General features: G+C 40.6%; 1 protein-coding gene across 1 annotated transcript; it reads left to right on the top strand.

The window, feature by feature from the left end:
* The first annotated feature begins 5,088 nt into the window (after window positions 1–5,088).
* Window positions 5,089–16,364, top strand: parm1 (prostate androgen-regulated mucin-like protein 1). Its single transcript, XM_068335437.1, has 4 exons — window positions 5,089–5,236; window positions 6,870–8,258; window positions 14,579–14,657; window positions 16,103–16,364. The coding sequence occupies exons 1-4, from the start codon at window positions 5,206–5,208 to the stop codon at window positions 16,179–16,181; spliced, it is 1,578 nt and encodes a 525-aa protein (XP_068191538.1). The 5' UTR covers window positions 5,089–5,205; the 3' UTR covers window positions 16,182–16,364.
* The last annotated feature ends 4,108 nt before the right edge of the window (window positions 16,365–20,472 follow it).

The following is a 20,472-nucleotide window of genomic DNA, read 5'->3' as shown; positions in this document are numbered from 1 at the left end:
TGTTAGAGTCCAGCATTTGGTTTAGTTGGTTTTTCCAGTTCAATTCATTTTCCTTGGAGCTGGCAACTACTGTATTTTCTTATCTCCATGTTAAAACTGCTGCAACTCCCTCTTTTCAGCTTTTCTTCCAAATTTCAGTTTCATATTTCAATAATTTAAAAAAACAAAACAAAAATAGAGCTATCTATTTATCTTTTCATTTACCACTTCTAATTTTGAGATGTACACATAGGCCTTTTATACTTCTCATCAATATTTCATTTGAATATTGATAACATATTTTTCTGTATATAGTAATCATTAGTTGAATTTATAGGATAATATATAGTGTATCTTCTACAGTATATCAGGGGTGTCAAACTCATTTTCACCAAGGGCCACATCAGCATAATGGCTGTCCTCAAAGGGCCAAAAAGAGGAGGTTTATGGATGTAATGAGGGAAGACATGAAGGTAGTTGGTGTGAGAGAAGAGGATTCAAAGGACAGGGCTAGATGGAGGAAATTGATTCGCTGTGGCAACCCCTGAAGGGAAAAGCCGAAAGGAAAAGAAGAAGATTAAACCCACAGAACTCCATCAATCAAAGATCAAACTACCCAATGAATAAAGAAAAATAACAAAAAACACAGATTGGGACATTAAACTTTGTTCAAAACCTTTTTGTCATTGTTAAAATGGGCTTACTGCATTGTGGGAAATGTAGTTTTGGTCAAGGAACACTTTTGACCTATTTATTTTTTGACACCCTGACCTTTTATGCTCTCACGGGCCACAAATGATGTGGTGGGCCACATTTGGCCCCCGGGCCTAGAGTTTGACACTTGTGTTCTCTATAATAGATCCCTTGTTGCCCTGAGCCTATTTTGGCCATTTTTGGTACCCCTGATTTTTGTCTCTATATACCACATAAAAAAATGTTTAAGATGTCCATGCCTGGCGGCATGGTGGTGCAGTGGGTAGCTCTGTCACTGCCCAGCAAGGCGGTTCTGGGTTCGAGCCCATATATTCATTAATTTCACTGTTCATTAGCTTTAATTTATATTACAAAAAGTAAAATTGTCATGGTTCAAACACAATTTTTTCAAATGTGAATACAGCCGATTCCACTTATTATGAAGACTGATCATGCTAAAAACCTCTGATGTCATTGAGCTAACTTTGTCAAATTCAGTATTAATTGATTAAGAGGAGAGTGAGACTAAACCTTGTCATTAAACAATGGAGATCACTCAAGGATGATTTCCTCATCAAGTGTTTGGGAGCATAGGGAATGTAATTGGAGTCAGTGCTGGCACGATTTGACAGGAAAAAGAAACACATGAAAACCACATTTTTACTTCTGGGACCAGAGAATTGGAAAAACCTTCTTGGGTCAAGAAAGAAATTGTGTGAATGTCAATAAAAATATTCCATGTGCAAAATACTGCACTTTCCACATAGCTGAAGAATTTATTGGTCTTTTTCTTTCATTTTGATATCACAGATTGCTCCACCATTACTTGAGGACTTTATTTATTTATTTAAATTCTGTTGTTTTGTTTTTTTATTTTTTTCACAGTACATCTTTAAACTTTGTCAGGCATCCTTAATGGCACAACAGGTCAGTTCTCCTCCGTCATTCAGCTTCGGCCCTGGCTCTTCTAATCAGTCGCCTGCAGACCAATCAGTCAGACTCACTGCTGCTGACCACAGAAGCAGAGTCCAGAGCTGCATGCAGAGCATCAGGTCTACAATTATAGGTAGTGATGATGTTCAGCACACACACCCCAGTAACATGAAAGCAAACATGTCATATTTTTATAATTCTCTATCCATTTTGTCAAAAGGTGAATTTGTTCAAAATTCTTTTTTAAACAGTATTACATGTAAATATATTAGTAGTAACTACTACATTCTTTAAGTGTCAAGGGTTGATATGTTTTTTTCAAATTAATGTTTTAGTGAATTTGTAAATGAAAAGGCACAAAAAACAAAAGATTAGAAAAGGTTTCAATGCTGACTCATCAGGCAGTTTATCTACAATTTCACCTTGGAGCACCCAGAGATAATGCACTTCATGGGAAACAGAAACTTATCTCAGACTCCCAGTGTATGAAAATATACGGTTACATTGTTAAGTTTCTCCAAATAAAGATTATACCTAAGGTTTTTAAGATGTTTGGTTCATTTCAGTTCACAATGTTTCATTATTGTTTATTATTATATACTTTAAAATGTAATTGTCAACAAAAACAAGACTTCTTTTTCTATCTTCCAAATATTCAGTAAATTATGTCTATAATGTCCTTGATTAAAGACATAAAGTTACGTAATGGCATTCATAACTTCAAATGTTTATCTCAAAATGTACAGTGGTTCCTTAAATATTAGGGATTTAATAGCTGACCCACCGTCTGCTCTTTATTTATGCCTATGCTTTCAAAATGGGATGTCCAGGAAGTCAGTAAAGATGTCATGGTTTATTAACTTTGGATACAAAGTATATTAAAATCAAGAATTAAACTAAAACCAAAATAAAAATTAGTGACTTAAAGCTGTGCCAGACATCTTTTGCTCTGTTATTCAAATATCATTCTTCTTGAAAGTCTCCTCAGAAGAATAATCGCTTTTGGAGCAACAAAGCTCTGTATTGATGTGTATGCTTTCAAAATGGGATGTCCAGGAAGTCAATGAAGATATCATTGTTGGACGTCAATTAACTTTGGAAAGACGGCATATTAAAATCCAGAATTTGACTGAAACCAAATAATTCATTGAAATTCAGCTTTAATACATTTTCATTACAATATCATTTTATTAACTTTAATACCGTTTCATCACATTTTAACAAATGTTTTCATAGTTTAATTAACTTAATACAGTATTTAGGTTTGTGAGTGTGTGTGTGTATTTACAGTATATACAGTAGATAGATAGATAGATAGATAGATAGATAGATAGATAGATAGATAGATAGATAGATAGATAGATAGATAGATAGATAGATAGATAGATAGATAGATAGATAGATAGATAGATAGATAGATAGCTGACCCACCATTAGTAACCCAATCCTCACCAGTTGCCATGACAACCATCACTTATAGCAGTGGCATAAGGTAAGGATGCATTTAGGTTAAAAGGTTTCTTAGTTGTAAATTGGTCCGGGGTAAAAGGCTTTGATCTAAGAGGTCAGTGAGTCTACATCCATGTAGCAGCTAATGGGTAGATACTAATATATAGCAGCACAAAATCACCAAGGCCAAGAACAGCAGATTCTAATTGCCCAATCGATAACTGGAAATCTTCAATGATCTCACACCTCACAAAAGTCCAACAGAACTGTTAAAACCTCTCATGTTAGATATATAGTATTGTAAATAGAGTAATTTGGCTGGCACAGTATGTCACTTTTAACATATTTAAACTGAAATTTCCAAAAAGGCAGTGACCAGTGATGGCTGTGGCATTTCTACTCAGGCCTTAGAAGTGAAAAGCCAACAGACATGACAATATTTAAAAAATGACTGATATAAAAAATTTTCTCAGTCCCAATCTACAACAGTCCAGTCTTGACTGTAACAAAGATATTCAACAATTTTTTATTTGTTAGTATTTGATGAATTGCACCAAAGAAATTGTGAAAATATTTGGTCATTTGGTATTATGCTGTGCATTACTTTGCACACACTACCCACAGTGCAGTGAGACAGTTCAGTTTGATATTTGGGCGTCATACCTGAAGCAACTCCTTGTAGCTTCAGGTATAATGCCCTGAAAAAACTTTTATCAATCGTTTTTGTCTTTCATATACCATTAAATTATCTAGATATTTTAAACCTGTTCAATTTCATATTATTTTGTCCTGTTTCATTTGAATGTCTCTGCTCCTGACCTTAATGGAGGATTTACCCCTAGTTTATATAAATATGGAAAATGCCTAAGAAAGGAGAGAAACAACGTACAAATTGTATAATGCATTCTATTTTGAGTAAAAAAAGCGCATTTCAAACACCAATACAAATGTTTATTAGACCATATCAAAAACTAGCAGTACAATAAACATGTGTAATCATGTGTAATACTGTCAGGACCTCCACTAATCTGCTGTTTTATAACATTGGTATTAAGGTATCAGTTCTAAGATATGATAAAACAGCCTAAATCTTTTTCACTCCAAAACCACTGCCTGTCTATCCACTACCTTGTTTGTGTTCTCTCTCCCTGTCTCCTTTTGCTTTCCCACTTAACTCACAGAGGTGCAGCATTTACTTCTCTGGCTCACAATAGGAAATTCTAATAAAGACTGACAATTTAGTTCCCAGAGAGGACTGGTGATGGTCACATGTACGCATTAAAATATATAAACGATTTTGCTGCAAGACTAAAATAAACATTGATCATATAAAAGGTTGACCCCCTTTTATGGGGTTAAACTATGAGAATACATGCAGACAAGACAAAAAAACAACAACATGTGTGTAGAATATGGATAGGGTTCAATTAGGGATACGGACACTAATGATAAATTCCGGCCAGAGAATCCTTTTATCAGCTTTATTCTGAGCAACAGGTATATATGTGTGTGTGTGTGTGTGCGTGTGTGTGTGCGTGTGTGTGTGCGTGCGTGTGTGTGTGTGTGTGTGTGTGTGTGTGTGTGTGTGTGTGTGTGTGTGTGTGTGGTCTAAACGGAAACAGAAAGAGAAAAAGAGATAATACAATGAGTATAACAGTCATATAAAACTAACAGTAACATCTGTAATAAAGATGTAAAACAATGCAGTAAAAACCCAATGAACAATGAACATCTGAGCATGAACACATTAGCGGCACGTTGCATCCGCTGTTCACGTTATGGGGCTTTCAAGCGCATCTCGTAAATACTAGCGCTGAGTGAATAGGCTTTCAGACAATGTGTAATTGTCATGTGTGACACATTAATTAAAGTACTTCTGAACATATGAAATACTGTATATTTCATAGCTGCAGCTGCATTTTTAGGTTTCATTTCTTAGTTTTCATCTCAACAGTTTCTTGTCACTATACCAATCAGTGAGGTCTTGAATATGACTCAGCCATCATGTAGTCCCACCCACAGACTCTTGTATTCAGTCACTTACAGTCAAGGCAGCCACACAAACTACAACAGTCCACGAGGAGCACAGAGCACAGAGAGAGCGTCAATCTGAAAAGTGTTTAAGGACATACATAGTATAAGAATACAAAGATGGGGGTCAGCTTGGAAATTCTATTTACATGTAAGTATCCTCCAAAGAGCAGTGCATGTTATTTCATTTGATGACTAGTCTACAGATTTAATTTGTAAGTTATTTCCTTTCATGTAAAGGTGATAATGACATAGAGCACAATATGCAGGAGATCACATATCAAGAATTTTGATAATTTAGCATATTATGGACATTTTATGAAATCAGGTGAATTTCAAGAGTGGATAATAACATTTTGTTGAATGGAAAAGGAGGGAATGTAGATATTACACTACAAATGCCACAAAAAATAGCATTCTAGCTCTGTTTTAAAGTTGTCCATCTTTAGTTTTTAGTTTGTTTGGTTTATTTTCTTTCTTGTCCTCTCAATTGATAGCTGGATTCATTATTCTGAATTTGTGCTAATATATTTTGTGGTAAACAATTATTGGCTTTTTATACATGAGTTGAGCAGTTGTATAGCTTATGTGTCATGCATTTTCAGTACTTTAGATTTAATGAATAATTGATTCGTGTGTGCTCTGTATGGATAATTCTTATGGCTCTTTTATGTGTCAAAAAGAGGTTGTACACTACTTTTATGTATTTCCCCACACCTCAGCACTGTAGTTCATATAGGGCAGAACTAATGCACAATAAATTATATGAAACGCCTTCTGATTTTAATATTTTTTGAGTTTTCCACAGTATGGACAGACTTATTATTTTTCATAATAATAATAATAATAATAATAATAATATAAGATAAATATTATTATTACTATTATTATTATTATTATTATTATTATTATTATTATTATTATTATTATTATTATTATTATTATTATTATTATTATTACTATCTTATTATTTAATGAAACCTGACAAGTTTAATGAATGATTGCAATATTTCATCCCAATTTGTAAATGGCACTGTTACTTTTTTCTTAAAGAGCTTTATTTCCATTGGATTTTATTACTCAGTGATGATGAAACAGTTTTGAGTGTGTAGTTCTTATACTGACATTGATTCACTGTTTTGGAATTTGTGTGTAAGCTTTGTATAACCAGATGATTTACCAGATATCTTTCTGAGAAAAAAATGCAATGCATTTTATTGTGTGAAGAACAGAATAATGTCTCATTGTAACATAGTAAACATGTTCAAAACAGAGTCTCAAATATAGACATTAAATATGCTTAGTAAAAAAAACAACAACATGGTAAACTTGTTTTTTAATCACACAATGAGTTACAATGGATTAAGTGGGAACCATTTTCTGAACACAATTCACATCAAGTTAGAAGACTACATTGACCAAAGTTGAAACTTCATGCTAAACAAAGAAACAGTAAATGCAAACTTATAAACAGCAAAGAGCTACTAAGAAGTTGAAGTGATGCCTTATAGGATGTAATATGAAAAAAAATCTTTGGAATGCAAGGCTCATGCATTTTAGGAAGCCTGTCTTCCCCCCTTTTTCATCCCTCTGGTTATAGAGCATCTGACACAGAAGTAATCATACAATCATTTTTACAGGCAAGGGGAGAGATACAAATGTTTAGCCAGTAGGAAACACAAAGAGAATCTGAGAGTAACTATTTTTCAAGTTCTGTGCTGTTTAACATCTTACTACAGGAACACACTTGACAAGTAACTGAAATATTTTATCTTGACTTGCAGGTCTAGTGCTGTGCTCCTCCTCTACAACAGTAGCACAACACTTTTCCTCCACAACATCTCTACAAGACTCTGGAGGCACAATTGTGGATTCACCAACTACACAGTTTACCTTGTCAACTACTTTTGACAATAATCTCACCAGCACAGTTAGAATGGAGACAACAGCTTACATACAAACTACAGCCAGCACCGAAGAGCGCACCATTTCTGAAATCACAACTAAGAGTTCCACACTTTTGTCACCTTCTGTCTTACCACCAACTGCATCTTTCACGACTCAGGACCAGGACCCTAGCACAAACGCTGCCAGCAGCACTACCAGGACCCAAACCACCACTACAGTCAATGTTCAACCCACTGGCACAAGCAGTTCCACCAGCACCATCAGTACCCAACCTATTGGCAATAGTAGTTCCACCAGCACCACCGGCGCACAACCCACCAGCACAAAAAGTTCTACCGGCAACATCAGTACCCAACCCACTGGCACAAGCAGTACCCAACTCACCAGCACCACCAGTAACCAACCCAACGCCACAAGAGATACCACCAGCGCGATCAGCACCCAACCCATCGGTACTAGCAATTCCACCAGCATCACCAGTGCCCAATTCACCAGCACAGAAAGTTCTACCGCCAACATCAGTACCCAACCTACTGGTACAAGCAGTACCCAACACAGCGTCTCTACCAATAACCAACCCATTGGCACTAGCATTTCCACCAGCACCACCAGTATCGAACCCACCATCACAGAAAGTTCTACCGCCAACATCAGTACCCAACCCACTGGTACAAGCAATACCCAACCCACCAGCACCACCGCCAACCAACCCATCACCACAAGTGATTCCACCAGCACCAGCAGTACCCAACCCGTTCGCACTAGCATTTCTACTAGCACCACCAGTATCAAACCCACCATCACAGAAAGTTCTACGGCCAACATCAGTACCCAACCCGTTCGCACTAGCATTTCCACCAGCACCACCAGTATCAAACCCACCATCACAGAAAGTTCTACCGCCAACATCAGTACCCAACCCACTGGTACAAGCAATACCCAACCCACCAGCACCACCACCAACCAACCCATCACCACAAGTGATTCCACTAGCACCATCAATACCCAGTCCACTGGGACTAGCAATTCCACCAGCATCACCAGTGCGCAACTCACCAGCACAGAAACTTCTACCGCCAACATCACTACTCAACCCACTTACACAAGCAGTACTCAACTCATGAGCACAAGCAGTTCTGCGAGTACCATCAGTGCCCAAACCAACAACCAAAGCAGTTCCACCACCACTGGTATTACATCAGGAGGGACCGCCAATACAACACCAGATGCACAGCAGGGACACAAATCTGAGGGTCTGAGTTCAGGTATGCATCAACAGAAAGTATCTTGGTTGTGCTGTCATCCAGGTCTATTGTTGTCTGTATCCCAACTGGTGAGACTCAAGTTGTGGGCATCAGAATTAGAGAAAGCATATAATGTAAAAAAAAAAAGAGATGAAGCTAAGATAAAACTAAATCAATGATATTGACTTTTCAAAATCCTTGATGTGGCTAACCCTTCCTATGGACTGTACAATGTTGAAATCTTTCCTGGAGCATTGGAGAGCATTCCTCCATGTTAAGTTCTCTTCTGGCATACCTTGCAAATGCTATTTTTTTGGGGGTTTTTTTGGACAAATTTACTTTAGATATATATCATGAACTTCGCAATGAAGCTATGCAAACGTGATATCTGTCTGAATGTATAAACCTATTCAACATCAGACTTTGCTCAACAACTCACTCAAACTATCTTTCACTGTTTCAAGTTACTAATTAACTTTAGTGTGTCAGACACATTTTTTTCACACTTAGAGGAATCATCAGAGCACAGGTAATCACTCCTCTCAGATTAAATATTGCAGAGCCAGTGTATTCTTTCTTCTCTGTGACCTACTTTAACACCGTGAATCTGTGGTTGATATTTAAGCATCATGCTCATTCTCTCATTCAGGAAGCCGTTCTGCTCCTACTGATCTGATCTTTAACAGTGTTTGAAAATTGTTTTTGTTTACCATGGCAGCACAAATGATTCATTACAGTTTATGCTATGAAAACATAGCATGAGCTATTGAGAATCAGGTTTGTGTTGCTTTTTGATTAAGCTGCGTATTCAGTACTTTTCTTTGGAAAAATGGTCCTAAGCCTTTTTAATAATGAATCAAGCAAATCTTACATCTATTAACTCTACAGTCTACAGTATCTGCAATGTTTAGTTTTTGTTTACCTGGTTTCAGTGGTCTGTCAAAGCACTGAAGTCCTAATAGCTTCAGGTAACATTGTACTTTGTCCTTTCTGTACAGGAACTGAAGAGAACCTTGTGCCGTTATCACTTACTATTCCTTAAAATAGTACATGACTCAGTCATGTTATGCTGTTTTTTTTCTAATTGTGTGATTTCTTTACCTGGTCCCCTTGTGTTGATAAATGTCTCTGTTTCTAACACAACATGACTTTGAGTCCAGGTTGTACAGGATGTCACCGCCCAAATGGCTGACAGGAGCATTATGGAGTAGGATGATAAGATTGCTTTGTTCCAGGATGAGATGAGACGCTGGCGATCCAAAAATTTAGTTTTACTACGGATAAGGCTTCCGATTTTGTTGGATCATCCTGTGGATTCCCATTTCCCTCTTTTTTAGTCCCTATTGATTGTATTATTGTCATCACTTGGTATTCTCTCAGCTGTATTATTTAAACTGCCTTAGAAAGGAAGTTGACAACAGCCTGGTTCTGACTGAAGTGCCTTCCAGGTAATAAGAATTTTTTGGATGAAGTAAATGGGCCTCCACACCATCTCATTGACATAAAATGGCTCCTCAGCCATGTTTATTCTGGTTTCCCATGAGGTGACCAATTAATACTGAACGCTAAGGTTATCTTAACCATCAGGTTCATATAACTGATAATACCTGATGAGGATAATACCTCATCAGGTATGATCAGTTATGTGTAACTGATCATACCTGTGTAGGATGACTCTGGTGGTGAGGAAGATGAAGAGGTCAAAGGCAGAGCAAAGGACAAAATGGTGGAAGCTGAAAAAAGGAAAAATGTTGCATGACTTTTAGTAAGGGGTTAAGCCAGGCTCTGCGTGGTCAGGAGGTGCTTCCAGATGATTAGATGGACTATTACCACTAATGTGATCAGGGAGACAGGTAATGTAGCCACAAGAGGAAATGTAGCCACAAGAGGATACAAGCCAATGTCTTATTGTGCCGGTCCCAAGCCCAGATAAATACAGAGGGTTGTGTCAGGAAGAGCATCCGGCGTAAAACTTTTGCCAAATCAAACATGTAAATCAAACCTATGACTTCCATACTGGATTGGTCGAGGCCCGGGTTAACAACGACCACCATCGGGGCTGTTCACCTACAGGGCACCGGTGGAATTGGACTACTGTTGGTCGAAGAAGGAGAGGAGGAGTGTGTTCGCACGAAGAGAGAGAAGAGGAACGTCAGGACTATAGGACTGAGAGTAGGGACGTTGAATGTTGGAACTATGACAGGAAAAGGTAGAGAGTTGGTTGACCTGATGCAGAGGAGGAAGGTAGACATACTGTGTGTCCAGGAGACCAGGTGGAAAGGTAGCAAGGCTAGAAGTTTAGGAGCAGGGTTCAAGTTGTTCTATCATGGTGTAGATGGGAAGAGAAATGGAGTAGGAGTTAGCTTGAAGGAGGAGTTTGTTAGGAATGTCCTGGAGGTAAAAAAGAGTGCCGGATAGAGTGATGAGTCTGAAGCTAGAAATCGAAGGTGTGATGTTCAATGTTGTTAGTGGGTATGCTCCACGGGTTGGGTGTGAGCTGGAGGAGAAGGAGAAATTCTGGCTGGACTTTGATGAAGTGATGCAGAGCATGCCTAGAAGTGAGAGAGTTGTCATTGGTGCAGACTTCAATGGACATGTTGATGCAGGAAACAGAGGTGGTGAGGAGGTGATGGGCAGGTTTGGTATCCAGGAGAGGAATGCAGAAGGACAGATGGTAGTTGACTTTGCAAAAAGGACGGAAATGGCTATAGTGAATACTTTCTTCCAGAAGAGGCAGGAACATAGGGTGACCTGTAAGAATGGTGGTAGGAGCACACAGGTAGACTACATCTTGTGTAATCGGTGTAACCTGAAGGAGATGAGTGACTGCAAAGTAGTGGTAGGCGAGAGTGTAGCCAAACAGTGTAGGATGGTGATGTGTAGGATGACTCTGGTGGTGAGAAAGATGAAGAGGGCAAAGGCAAAGCACAAGACGAAATGGTGGAAGCTGAAAAAGGAAGATTGTTGCATGACTTTTAGGAAGGAGTTAAGACAGACTCTGGGAGGCCAGGAGGTGCTTACAGATGACTGGACAACTACAGCTAATGTGATCAGGGAGACAGGTAGGAGAGTACTTGGTGTGTCATCTGGAAGGAAAGTAGATAAGGAGACTTGGTGGTGGAATGAGGAGGTACAGGAGTGTATACGGAGAAAGAGGTTAGCTAAGAAGAAGTGGGACACTGAGAGGACTGAGGAGAGTAGACAGGAGTACAGGGAGATGCAGTGTAATGTGAAGGTAGAGCTAGCAAAGGCCAAACAAGAAGCTTATGAGGACTTGTATGCTAGGTTGGACAGTAAGGAGGGAGATACTGATCTATACAGGTTGGCAAGACAGAGAGACAGAGATGGGAAGGATGTGCAGCAGGTTACAGTGATTAAGGATAGGGACGGAAGTCTATTGACAGGTGCCAGTAGTGTGATGGGAAGATGGAAAGAGTACTTTGAAGAGTTGATGAACGTGGAAAATGAGAGAGAACAAAGACTAGAAGAGGTGACTTGTGGACCAGGATGTAGCAAAGATAAGTCAGGATGAAGTGAGGAGGGCACTGAAGAGGATGAAGAGTGGAAAGGCAGTCGGTCCTGATGATATACCTGTAGAGGTTGGGAAGTGTCTAAGAGAGGTGGCAGTAGAGTTTCTGACTGGGTTGTTCAACAGGATCATAATAGTGAGAAGATGCCTGAGGAATGGAGGAGAAGTGTGCTGGTGTGCTGGTTTCATGCCAAAAATTGGAGAAAATTTATGACAGGCTGCCTAGAGAGGAACTGTGGTATTGTATGAGGAAGTCTGGAGTGCAGCGAAGTATGTTAGAGAACTGTGAGACAGTGGTGAGGTGTGCTGCAGGTGTGACAAAGGAGTTCAAGGTGGAAGTGGGACTGCATCAGGGATCAGCTCTGAGCCCCTTCTTGTTCGCTATGGTGATGGACAGGCCGACAGACAAGGTTAGAAAGGAATCTCTATGGACTATAGAGATTCCTTTCTAACCTTTGCAGATGACATTGTGATCAGTAGTGAGAGAAAGGAACAGGTGGAGGAGAAGCTACAGAGGTGGAGGTTTGTCCTGGAAAGGAGAGGATTGAAGGTTAGCCGCAGTAAGACAGAGTATATGTGTGTAAATGAGAGGGACCCACGTGGAAGAATGAGGTTACAGGGAGAAGAGATCAAGAAGGTGGATGATTTTTCTTTCATTTATAATCATGTCCTTTCGAAACTCCCAAAAAGATTGTCTCAGCGGATTGACCCAGGTGATGGGTCTCATGCTAATGACCCTCATTAGCATACAAAGGTGTAACTCACATCTCAACGACCCCATTTGACACCCCCACCAACAATCGTTAAAGAGCCAGACGGGTTAAACGACGGTCGTTGGAATGTGAAAAGCACTGACCACACCCCACAGGGTTTATAAGCTGGGACATTATCAGCCACTCTCTGAACTGAAGAAGTCTCTTGGATGAGAGACGAAACGTCTTCAAGAACTTTCTTAACGTCCGGTGGATCGACTCAACAGCTTTTGGATATGATTTTAAGTACTTCGTAGGGATGAGCGAGTACACCACTATCTGTATCTCTATCTGTATCTGTTAAACCATCTAAATTATCTGTATATATATATCTGTACTCAGAATATGTGGGACTTAAACCGGAAGTGGGTGTGGTTTGACCGGAAATGGGTGGGGATTAAATCACTACAGTATTGATAGATTGTTGCACTGTCACATTTTAGCACCTCTTAAGTGAGCAGGGCCCTTTGCTCCTCTACAGATAGAGGAAGCTCTTGTCTACTCTTATTTACTGGACCAACCAGGCTGCTTTTTCCTGGGCCTTTAGTGCCTTGGAAAGTTCAAAAGAAGTAAAGAAGTTATCAGTGTTGATATTTTCCCCCCTCAGGGGGGCAGGGGCAGAAGTGAACATTTGTGAGCAGCAGTATGGTTTCATGCCAAAAAAGAGTACTACAGATGCAGTATTTGCTTTGAGGATGTTGATAGAGAAGTACAGAGAAGGCCAGAGGGAGCTGCATTGTGTTTTTGTAGAACTGGAGAAAGCTTATGACAGGGTGCCCAGAGAGGAACTGTGGTATTGTATGAGGAAGTCTGGAGTGGCAGAGAAGTATGTTAGAGCGGTGCAGGACATGTATGAGGACTGTAAGACAGTGGTGAGGTGTGCTGTAGGTGTGACAGAGGAGTTCAAGGTGGAGGTGGGACTGCATCAGGGATCAGCTCTGAGCCCCTTCTTGTTCGCTATGGTGATGGACAGGCTGACAGACGAGGTTAGACAGGAATCTCCATGGACTATGATGTTTGCAGATGACATTGTGATCTGTAGTGAGAGCAGGGAACAGGTGGAGGAGAAGCTAGAGAGGTGGGGGTTTGTCCTGGAAAGGAGAGGAATGAAGGTTAGCCGCAGTAAGACAGAGTACATGTGTGTGAATGAGAGGGACCCAAGTGGAAGAGTGAGGTTACAGGGAGAAGAGATCAAGAAGGTGGAGGATTTGAAGTACTTAGGCTCAACAGTCCAGAGCAATGGAGAGTGTGGAAAAGAGGTGAAGAAGCGTGTGCAGGCAGGATGGAACGGGTGGAGGAAAGTGTCAGGTGTGATGTGCGATAGAAGAGTTTCAGCTAAAATGAAAGGAAAGGTGTACAAAACTGTGGTGAGACCAGCAATGTTGTTTGGCCTAGAGACAGTGTCACTGAAGAAAAGACAGTAGTCAGAGCTCGAGGTAGCAGAGATGAAGATGCTGAGGTTCTCTCTGGGAGTGACCAGGAAGGATAGGATCAGGAATGAGTACATCAGAGGGACAGCACATGTTAGAGGTTGTGGAGATAAAGTCAGAGAGGCCAGACTGAGATGGTTTGGACATGTCCAGAGGAGAGACAGAGAATATATTGGTAGAAGGATGCGAAGCTTTGAACTGCCAGGGAGGAGGCCTAGAGGAAGACCAAAGAGGAGGTTTATGGATGTAATGAGGGAAGACATGAAGGTAGTTGGAGTGGGAGTAGAGGATTCAAAGGACAGGGCTAGATGGAGGAAATTGATTCGCTGTGGCGACCCCTGATGGGAAAAACCGAAAGGAAAAGAAGAAGAAAAAAGAAGAAGATATTTTCCCCCCTCAACACAAGTTACCTGTGTTGACTGAGTGTTTGTGAGGCATAAGCAACAACTTGGTGTTGTAACAGCAGTGCATTATTAAATGTTCATAATAGTTAATAATTTTTATTGTTAAGGTCTCATGATGACACCAATCTATTTTGAAGCAGGATACAATTGTTTTAATTTCACAATTAAATTTTGATTTTAAAGATCAAATCTCTCTTTCACTCTCTGTCTCTCTCTCTCTCTTCAGGAGGCATCGCTGCCATTGTTATTGTGTTCATCCTAGTTGTCATCTTACTGTTAGGAGGGATGTACTACTACAAGATTCGGTGAGTACAGAGCTCAAATAAATATCCCTAGAACTGAAGCTCAGCCAAAAGAACTGTAAATTGGGAAAATGCAATCTCATAAAAGGAAAACATGAAAAGTGGCCATGCATTCGGCTTTTGATGAAGAGGATGTTATGAAACAAAACAAGCAACGGCTTTTATTACAAGACACTTAAAATATTGTACGACTTACACACTTAGATGATAACATTTATTGTTTCACATGCACTATTTACATGATTGTATTATTTATTTGACTTTATTAACACTATGTCAGAAGTAAACTTGTGTTCTGTGTTAGCAGATTTAGTTGTTCAGTCTCAGAAAACACACATCAAGCATCAGAAGTTTTTTCATGTAATAACTTACCATTAAAATTTATGCAATCCCTATTTCTGAAGATCTAATTTACTAAAGTGGACTCCTTCATTCTTGGTTATATATAGCTAACGATGTATTTAATTGAACCTATTTTGTGAGTTTGGTCCCATATAATTATTTATCTTTGGAGCATTGTGTGATATCAGTGCGTGTGTATGATGGAATTCGATGATGTTCACTCACACAGCTCAGGAGTTTTTAACATTAATCATCACAGCAGCAGAAAATTTAATCACTCCCTGATGATACAGTATGTTTATGATATTGGGGAGTGATAAATGTCTCAAAGTCCCTAACCTGAGCCTACAGGTGGATGCGAGAGTGGTGGTGAGGCTAAAAGTTCTTTATGAATTTCACAAAATATCACTTGAGTCAACTGGCTGTTCACTCAGGTAGACTGAAAAGAAAGTACATCTGAATACATGCTGCCCACAATTCCCACTGGAAAATGAAGCAGTGCCAGTCATTCATCCACAGTGGGTCACAGGGAGCTGGAGCCTATCCCAGCTGGCATAGGACGTGGGGCGGGGGAAACTCCGGGCACAACGCCAGTGTGCCGCGGAGCCACACACAAAGATATAAAACCACACACACACTCACTCCTACGGGCAATTTGGGACCAGCCAATCAACCTGAAGCGCATGCTTTTGGAGGTGGGAGGAAGCCGGTGAGCTCGGTGAGAACCCACACAGACACAGGGAGAGCATGCAAATTCAGCACAGAGCAGGACTCAAACCCAGAACTGCCTGGTTGGGCGGCGACAGCGCTAACCACTCACTGTGCCACTGTGCCGCCCACAGTGCCGATCATGTTGGAATCAATATTGGAATGGGACTGTGACATTGTTTTCTGTGTTGGAAACCACCACTCCCTACAGCTTGCCATAGTATGTAGTTGCTTATTGATGTGTAAACATTAGTTCATTTAATTCAGTCAGGACTCAAATATTTTTATATAACAGTACTCATTCAGTTGTTTTTACATTCTCTAATCCTTTTTCCTGTCATTGTTGGTTAATACATTAATGATTTTTTCTCATTTACACTGTATGGACTCCATTGCAGACGTGTCTCCTATGGGCCACTTCTAGACAAGGACTACAGCGATTTAGGAAACTTCAGCAACCCCATGTATGATCCTTGACTCCCCAGGAAGTTTCCACTACCCCATATCCCTAATGCACAGTCCTCAATATGCATCATCAGGTATATAATATGTCAACAATCAACTTATACTGACTGATATAAGCTAGGTTGTCAATTACAATGTACTAAACAAATGTGATGTTTGTTCAAGTTGACTCAGGAAATAAAGTTGCAGTATTTACTCAAAAAGTTGTTTAAGTGGCTCTGTTTTTACCAAGGGGTTATAAAGTCAATTGCTGTGAAAACAGTGCTTTTACCAGGTGTCAGAAATCTGTTCTGTTCACAGTCTGAGTGGATCAACCAGTATTTTCTTTAAAAGCTTAAAAAAGTTTTAATTGTAAAGATGTCTTCACTCTGAGTTTAGGAGTAGCAGCTGATTTTTTTCATAAAATACAAAATAGGATTTCAGTTATTAACATCAATGTCTAATCTTATATTTTTCCATCCATCCATCTATCATCCATCCATCCATCCATCCATCCAGGATGAGATGACTTCTGGTAACCTCATAAAAGAAATGATGCCTTACAAGTGTCCTTCGGATTCCATTGATAGAAGGTGGAAGGAAGTTCTAATGAATAGCTGAAGAAGTTATAGATAGATAGATAGATAGATAGATAGATAGATAGATAGATAGATAGATAGATACTTTATTAATCCTGGAGGAAATTGTACATATCCACTGCTCAGGCATTACATAACGAATAAATACTGACATACAAGGCATACACTACACTAACAGACACATGCAGCATTAATATACTAAACTATAACTAAAATATAAACAGTATAAAATTAAAATATAAACAGTACAAAATTAAATTAAAATATAAACAGTACAAAATTAAAATATAAAGTGTATAAAATTAAATTAAATCCATTCAACCACGTGCTGACCTCGCCACCTCCCCCCCGCTCCTCCTGAGAGTCATTGTACCCCCTGATGACACTGGGCACGAAGGAGGACCTCAGCCTCTCTGTGGAGGTGCTGTGTGACAGCAGTCTGCTGTGAAGGTGCTCCTCTGCTGGAAGAAGGTGGTGGGCAGGGGCTGGCTGTTGTTGTTCATGATAGCCTTAACTTTAAACATGGTCCTGCTCTCCAGAACTATCTCCACAGAGTCCAGGCTCAGCCCAACCACTGAGCCCACTCTACGGATGAGCCTGTTAAGACGGTCCATATCTCTTTTCCTGGCCCCACCATCCCAACACACAATGGTGTATAACAGCACACTGGAGACTAGGGACTGATAGAACATGAGACATGAGAAGGAGCTTAGGACAGATGTTGAAGGAGGCCAGCCTCCTCAGGAAGTACATCCTGCTCTGCCCCTTACTGATAACATGTAGCTGTAGCTGATAACATGTAGCTGATAACATGTAGCTGATAACATGTAGCTGTAGCTGATAACATGTAGCTGTCTTAGATTAGACGTTCCATGTAGTGATCTTCTACCCAGCTTCATCTTTAACCTGTCTGTAAAGCAGTGGTTCTTAACCTTGTTGGAGGTACTGAACCCTACCGGTTTCAAATGCTCACTCACCGAACCATTCTTTAGTAATTTTTTTTTTTCAAATTTAAGACATAACAATATGTTTTACTGGTGTATTTAATGAATTGTGCATTAATGTCACCTTTTTCAAAGAACAAAACCAAGACAGTGCATGAACTCACATGAAATTACCTACCTGCAAATTAGTGTGACTTCTGTTGTTACTGAGAGACCAGTTCAGATATGCGTGGCTTCACCTTGGCAAGTGCTACTCTTATGTCATTTTCACAGCAAAGTCTGTTTCTTTTGTTTTCCGTGCAGCTTAAGGAAGTGTTCCTTTATTTTTGCCAGAGCTAGACTAAAGTTGCTCAACTTGACATTGCAAATCATGCAGAACGCTGACTCCTATCACATTCCGTTATACAGTACATGTAAATTCACGTTGCACATGTTCGTTTGACCACTTTCTTTTTTTGCTCAACATAATTACTATGAATTAAACGTGGGTTCTCTCCGGGTTCTCCGGCTTCCTCCCACCTCCAAAAGCATGCGCTTCAGGTTGATTGGCCAGTCCCAAATTGACCGTGGGTGCGAGTGTGTGTGTGAATGATTGTTTGTTTCTATGTGGCTCCGCGGTGCACTGGCGTCGTGCCCGGAGTGTCCCCCGCCTCACGCCCTGAGACTGCCGGGATAGGCGTCGGCTCCCCCGCAACCTGCGTTTGCGGATTAAGCGGGTTAGAAGATGAATGAATGAATAAAATATTAAGAAAGCAATCAGATGACGTACCATCATGACAGGCATAAATTGACTACTGAGTGCGCAAAATCCCTTATAGCACAGGTAGGCTAATCGATGTAGCGTGATCACCTGCAGCCAGTGATGGCTAAGGGGGGCGGTCATCACGAATTGACACGATGTGTCAAACGTACTCAGTGTTTCGTGTATGTTCGGCAAAAACACCCGACACATCGTGTAGGGTGTTTTGTCTTGAACTCCATCTCTGCCGAATCCCTGAGACCGACTCACCAAACCCCTATGGTTCGATCGTACCCAGGTTAAGAACCAATGCTGTAAAGGAACAACAATATTACATTTTACAACCATTTCAGAATGATAGCAGTCACTGAAAAACTAATCTGACATCTCTCACACTTCAGTTATTTAAGAATCAGATAAGTTCCCTTTAGTCTCAGTTGCTACTCTACCATAATATAACTATCAGTGTCTCTAATGTGAACATTTTAAGCAATCAAATGTGAGTTTGTTGTGCTCTGCAGCATGAGGTTCACCCCTTTCATGTTTGATCTACTATTTTTATTTATTGAGTTGCATTCAGGTAAGACAAATCTTTTGACAGCATGTCGTTGTATGACATGATCATATGAGGTTGTTTATACAATAAAAGTGACAAAGAAATTATGTTAATCAATGATCAACTGATCACCGCCTGGTGGTGAGTTGGGTCCGTTGGCAGGGGAAACCTTTGGATAGACCTGGTAAGCCCAAACGAGTAGAAGAAGAAGAAGAAGATATACTTTATTGATCCCCTCGGGGAAATTACATTTGTCACACAGGTGTACATTTTTGTTACATTGTTGTGTTAGTTTTTCACAGCATGTACAGGGCCCTGAAACAACCACAGCACACGAGGGGGCCTGTAAGTATGCAGTTAGTACACACAATACACAACATCAAGCTGTACATCGGGAGGCAGAGTGACGGGCAGCAGCTTCCTGGAATGCGCCCCAATAGAGCAGCTCGTAGGGGGTGGGTGCCTTGCTCAAGGGCGCCTCGGCAGTGGCTGGGAGGTGAGCTGATACCTCCCACCGTCAGCTCACACTCCGGAGATGTTCTGGCGGGAGCAGGAATCGATCCATCGATGGCTGGGCGATCTGTTCTCAAGACATCTGCTCTACCGCTGAGCCACTGCCGCCCCCTAGTGCGGGTGAACTGGGAATGTCTGGGGAAGGACTTTATCCACAACGCCTTCAATTCACATATGCGAAGGAGATTCTTGTGCATTGCTGAGGAGGCTGGGGACATCGAACCTGAATGGTTGATGTTCAAAGCTTCCATTGCTGAAGCTGCAGCTGAGAGCTATGGTCTCAAGATTTTGGGTGCCTCAAGTGGCGCTAACACAGTGGGTGTGGGAGGAGTTTTGAGAGGTCATGGAGAAGGACTTTTGGACAGCACCAAAGTTGTTCTAGAAGACTGTCCGAGAAATTAGGAGTGGGAAATGGGGGACCATCCAAGCTGTATATGGCAGGGATGGGACACTGTTGACCTCGACTGAGGAGGTTGCCGGTTGGTAGAAGGAACACTTTGAGGAACTCCTGAATCCAGTTACCCCAACTGACTCGTCCTCTGTTGCAGAGGCAGAGCTGGAGGATGATGGGCTATTCGAGTCAATCTCTCTGGGCAAAGTGACTGAGGTAATTAAATAACTTCACAGTGGCAAAGCCCCAGGTATTGATGAGATCCACTCGGAAAATGCTGAAGGCTCTGGGTGTTGAGGGGCTGTCACGGATGACACGCCTCTTTAACATTGCATGGAAGATGGAACAGTGCCGAAAGAGTGGCGAATTGGGGTGGTACTTTGTCTTTTTAAAAAGGGGGACCAGACGATGTGTGCCAACTACAGGGGCATCACACTCCTCAGCCTCCTTGGGAAAGTTTACTCCAAGGTGCTGAAAAGGATGGTACGGCCGATTGTCGAACCTCAGATTGAGGAGGAATAATGTGGGTTTTGTTCTGGTCGTGAAACAATGAACCACCTCTTTACTCTGCAGGGATTCTAG

Source organism: Antennarius striatus, chromosome 15 (genome assembly GCF_040054535.1).
Source record: "Antennarius striatus isolate MH-2024 chromosome 15, ASM4005453v1, whole genome shotgun sequence".
NCBI lineage: Eukaryota > Metazoa > Chordata > Actinopteri > Lophiiformes > Antennariidae > Antennarius > Antennarius striatus.
Note: the sequence above shows the minus strand (reverse complement) of the source record. Positions and strands in the feature narration are given on the sequence as shown.

Bases quoted from the DNA above. Each gene is read 5' to 3' on its own strand.
- parm1 (XM_068335437.1), top strand. From the start codon at position 5,206: ATGGGGGTCAGCTTGGAAATTCTATTTACAT. The intron at 5,237-6,869 runs GTAAGTATCCTC...CTTGACTTGCAG, and splicing joins CTTGGAAATTCTATTTACAT to GTCTAGTGCTGTGCTCCTCC. The intron at 8,259-14,578 runs GTATGCATCAAC...CTCTCTCTTCAG, and splicing joins ATCTGAGGGTCTGAGTTCAG to GAGGCATCGCTGCCATTGTT.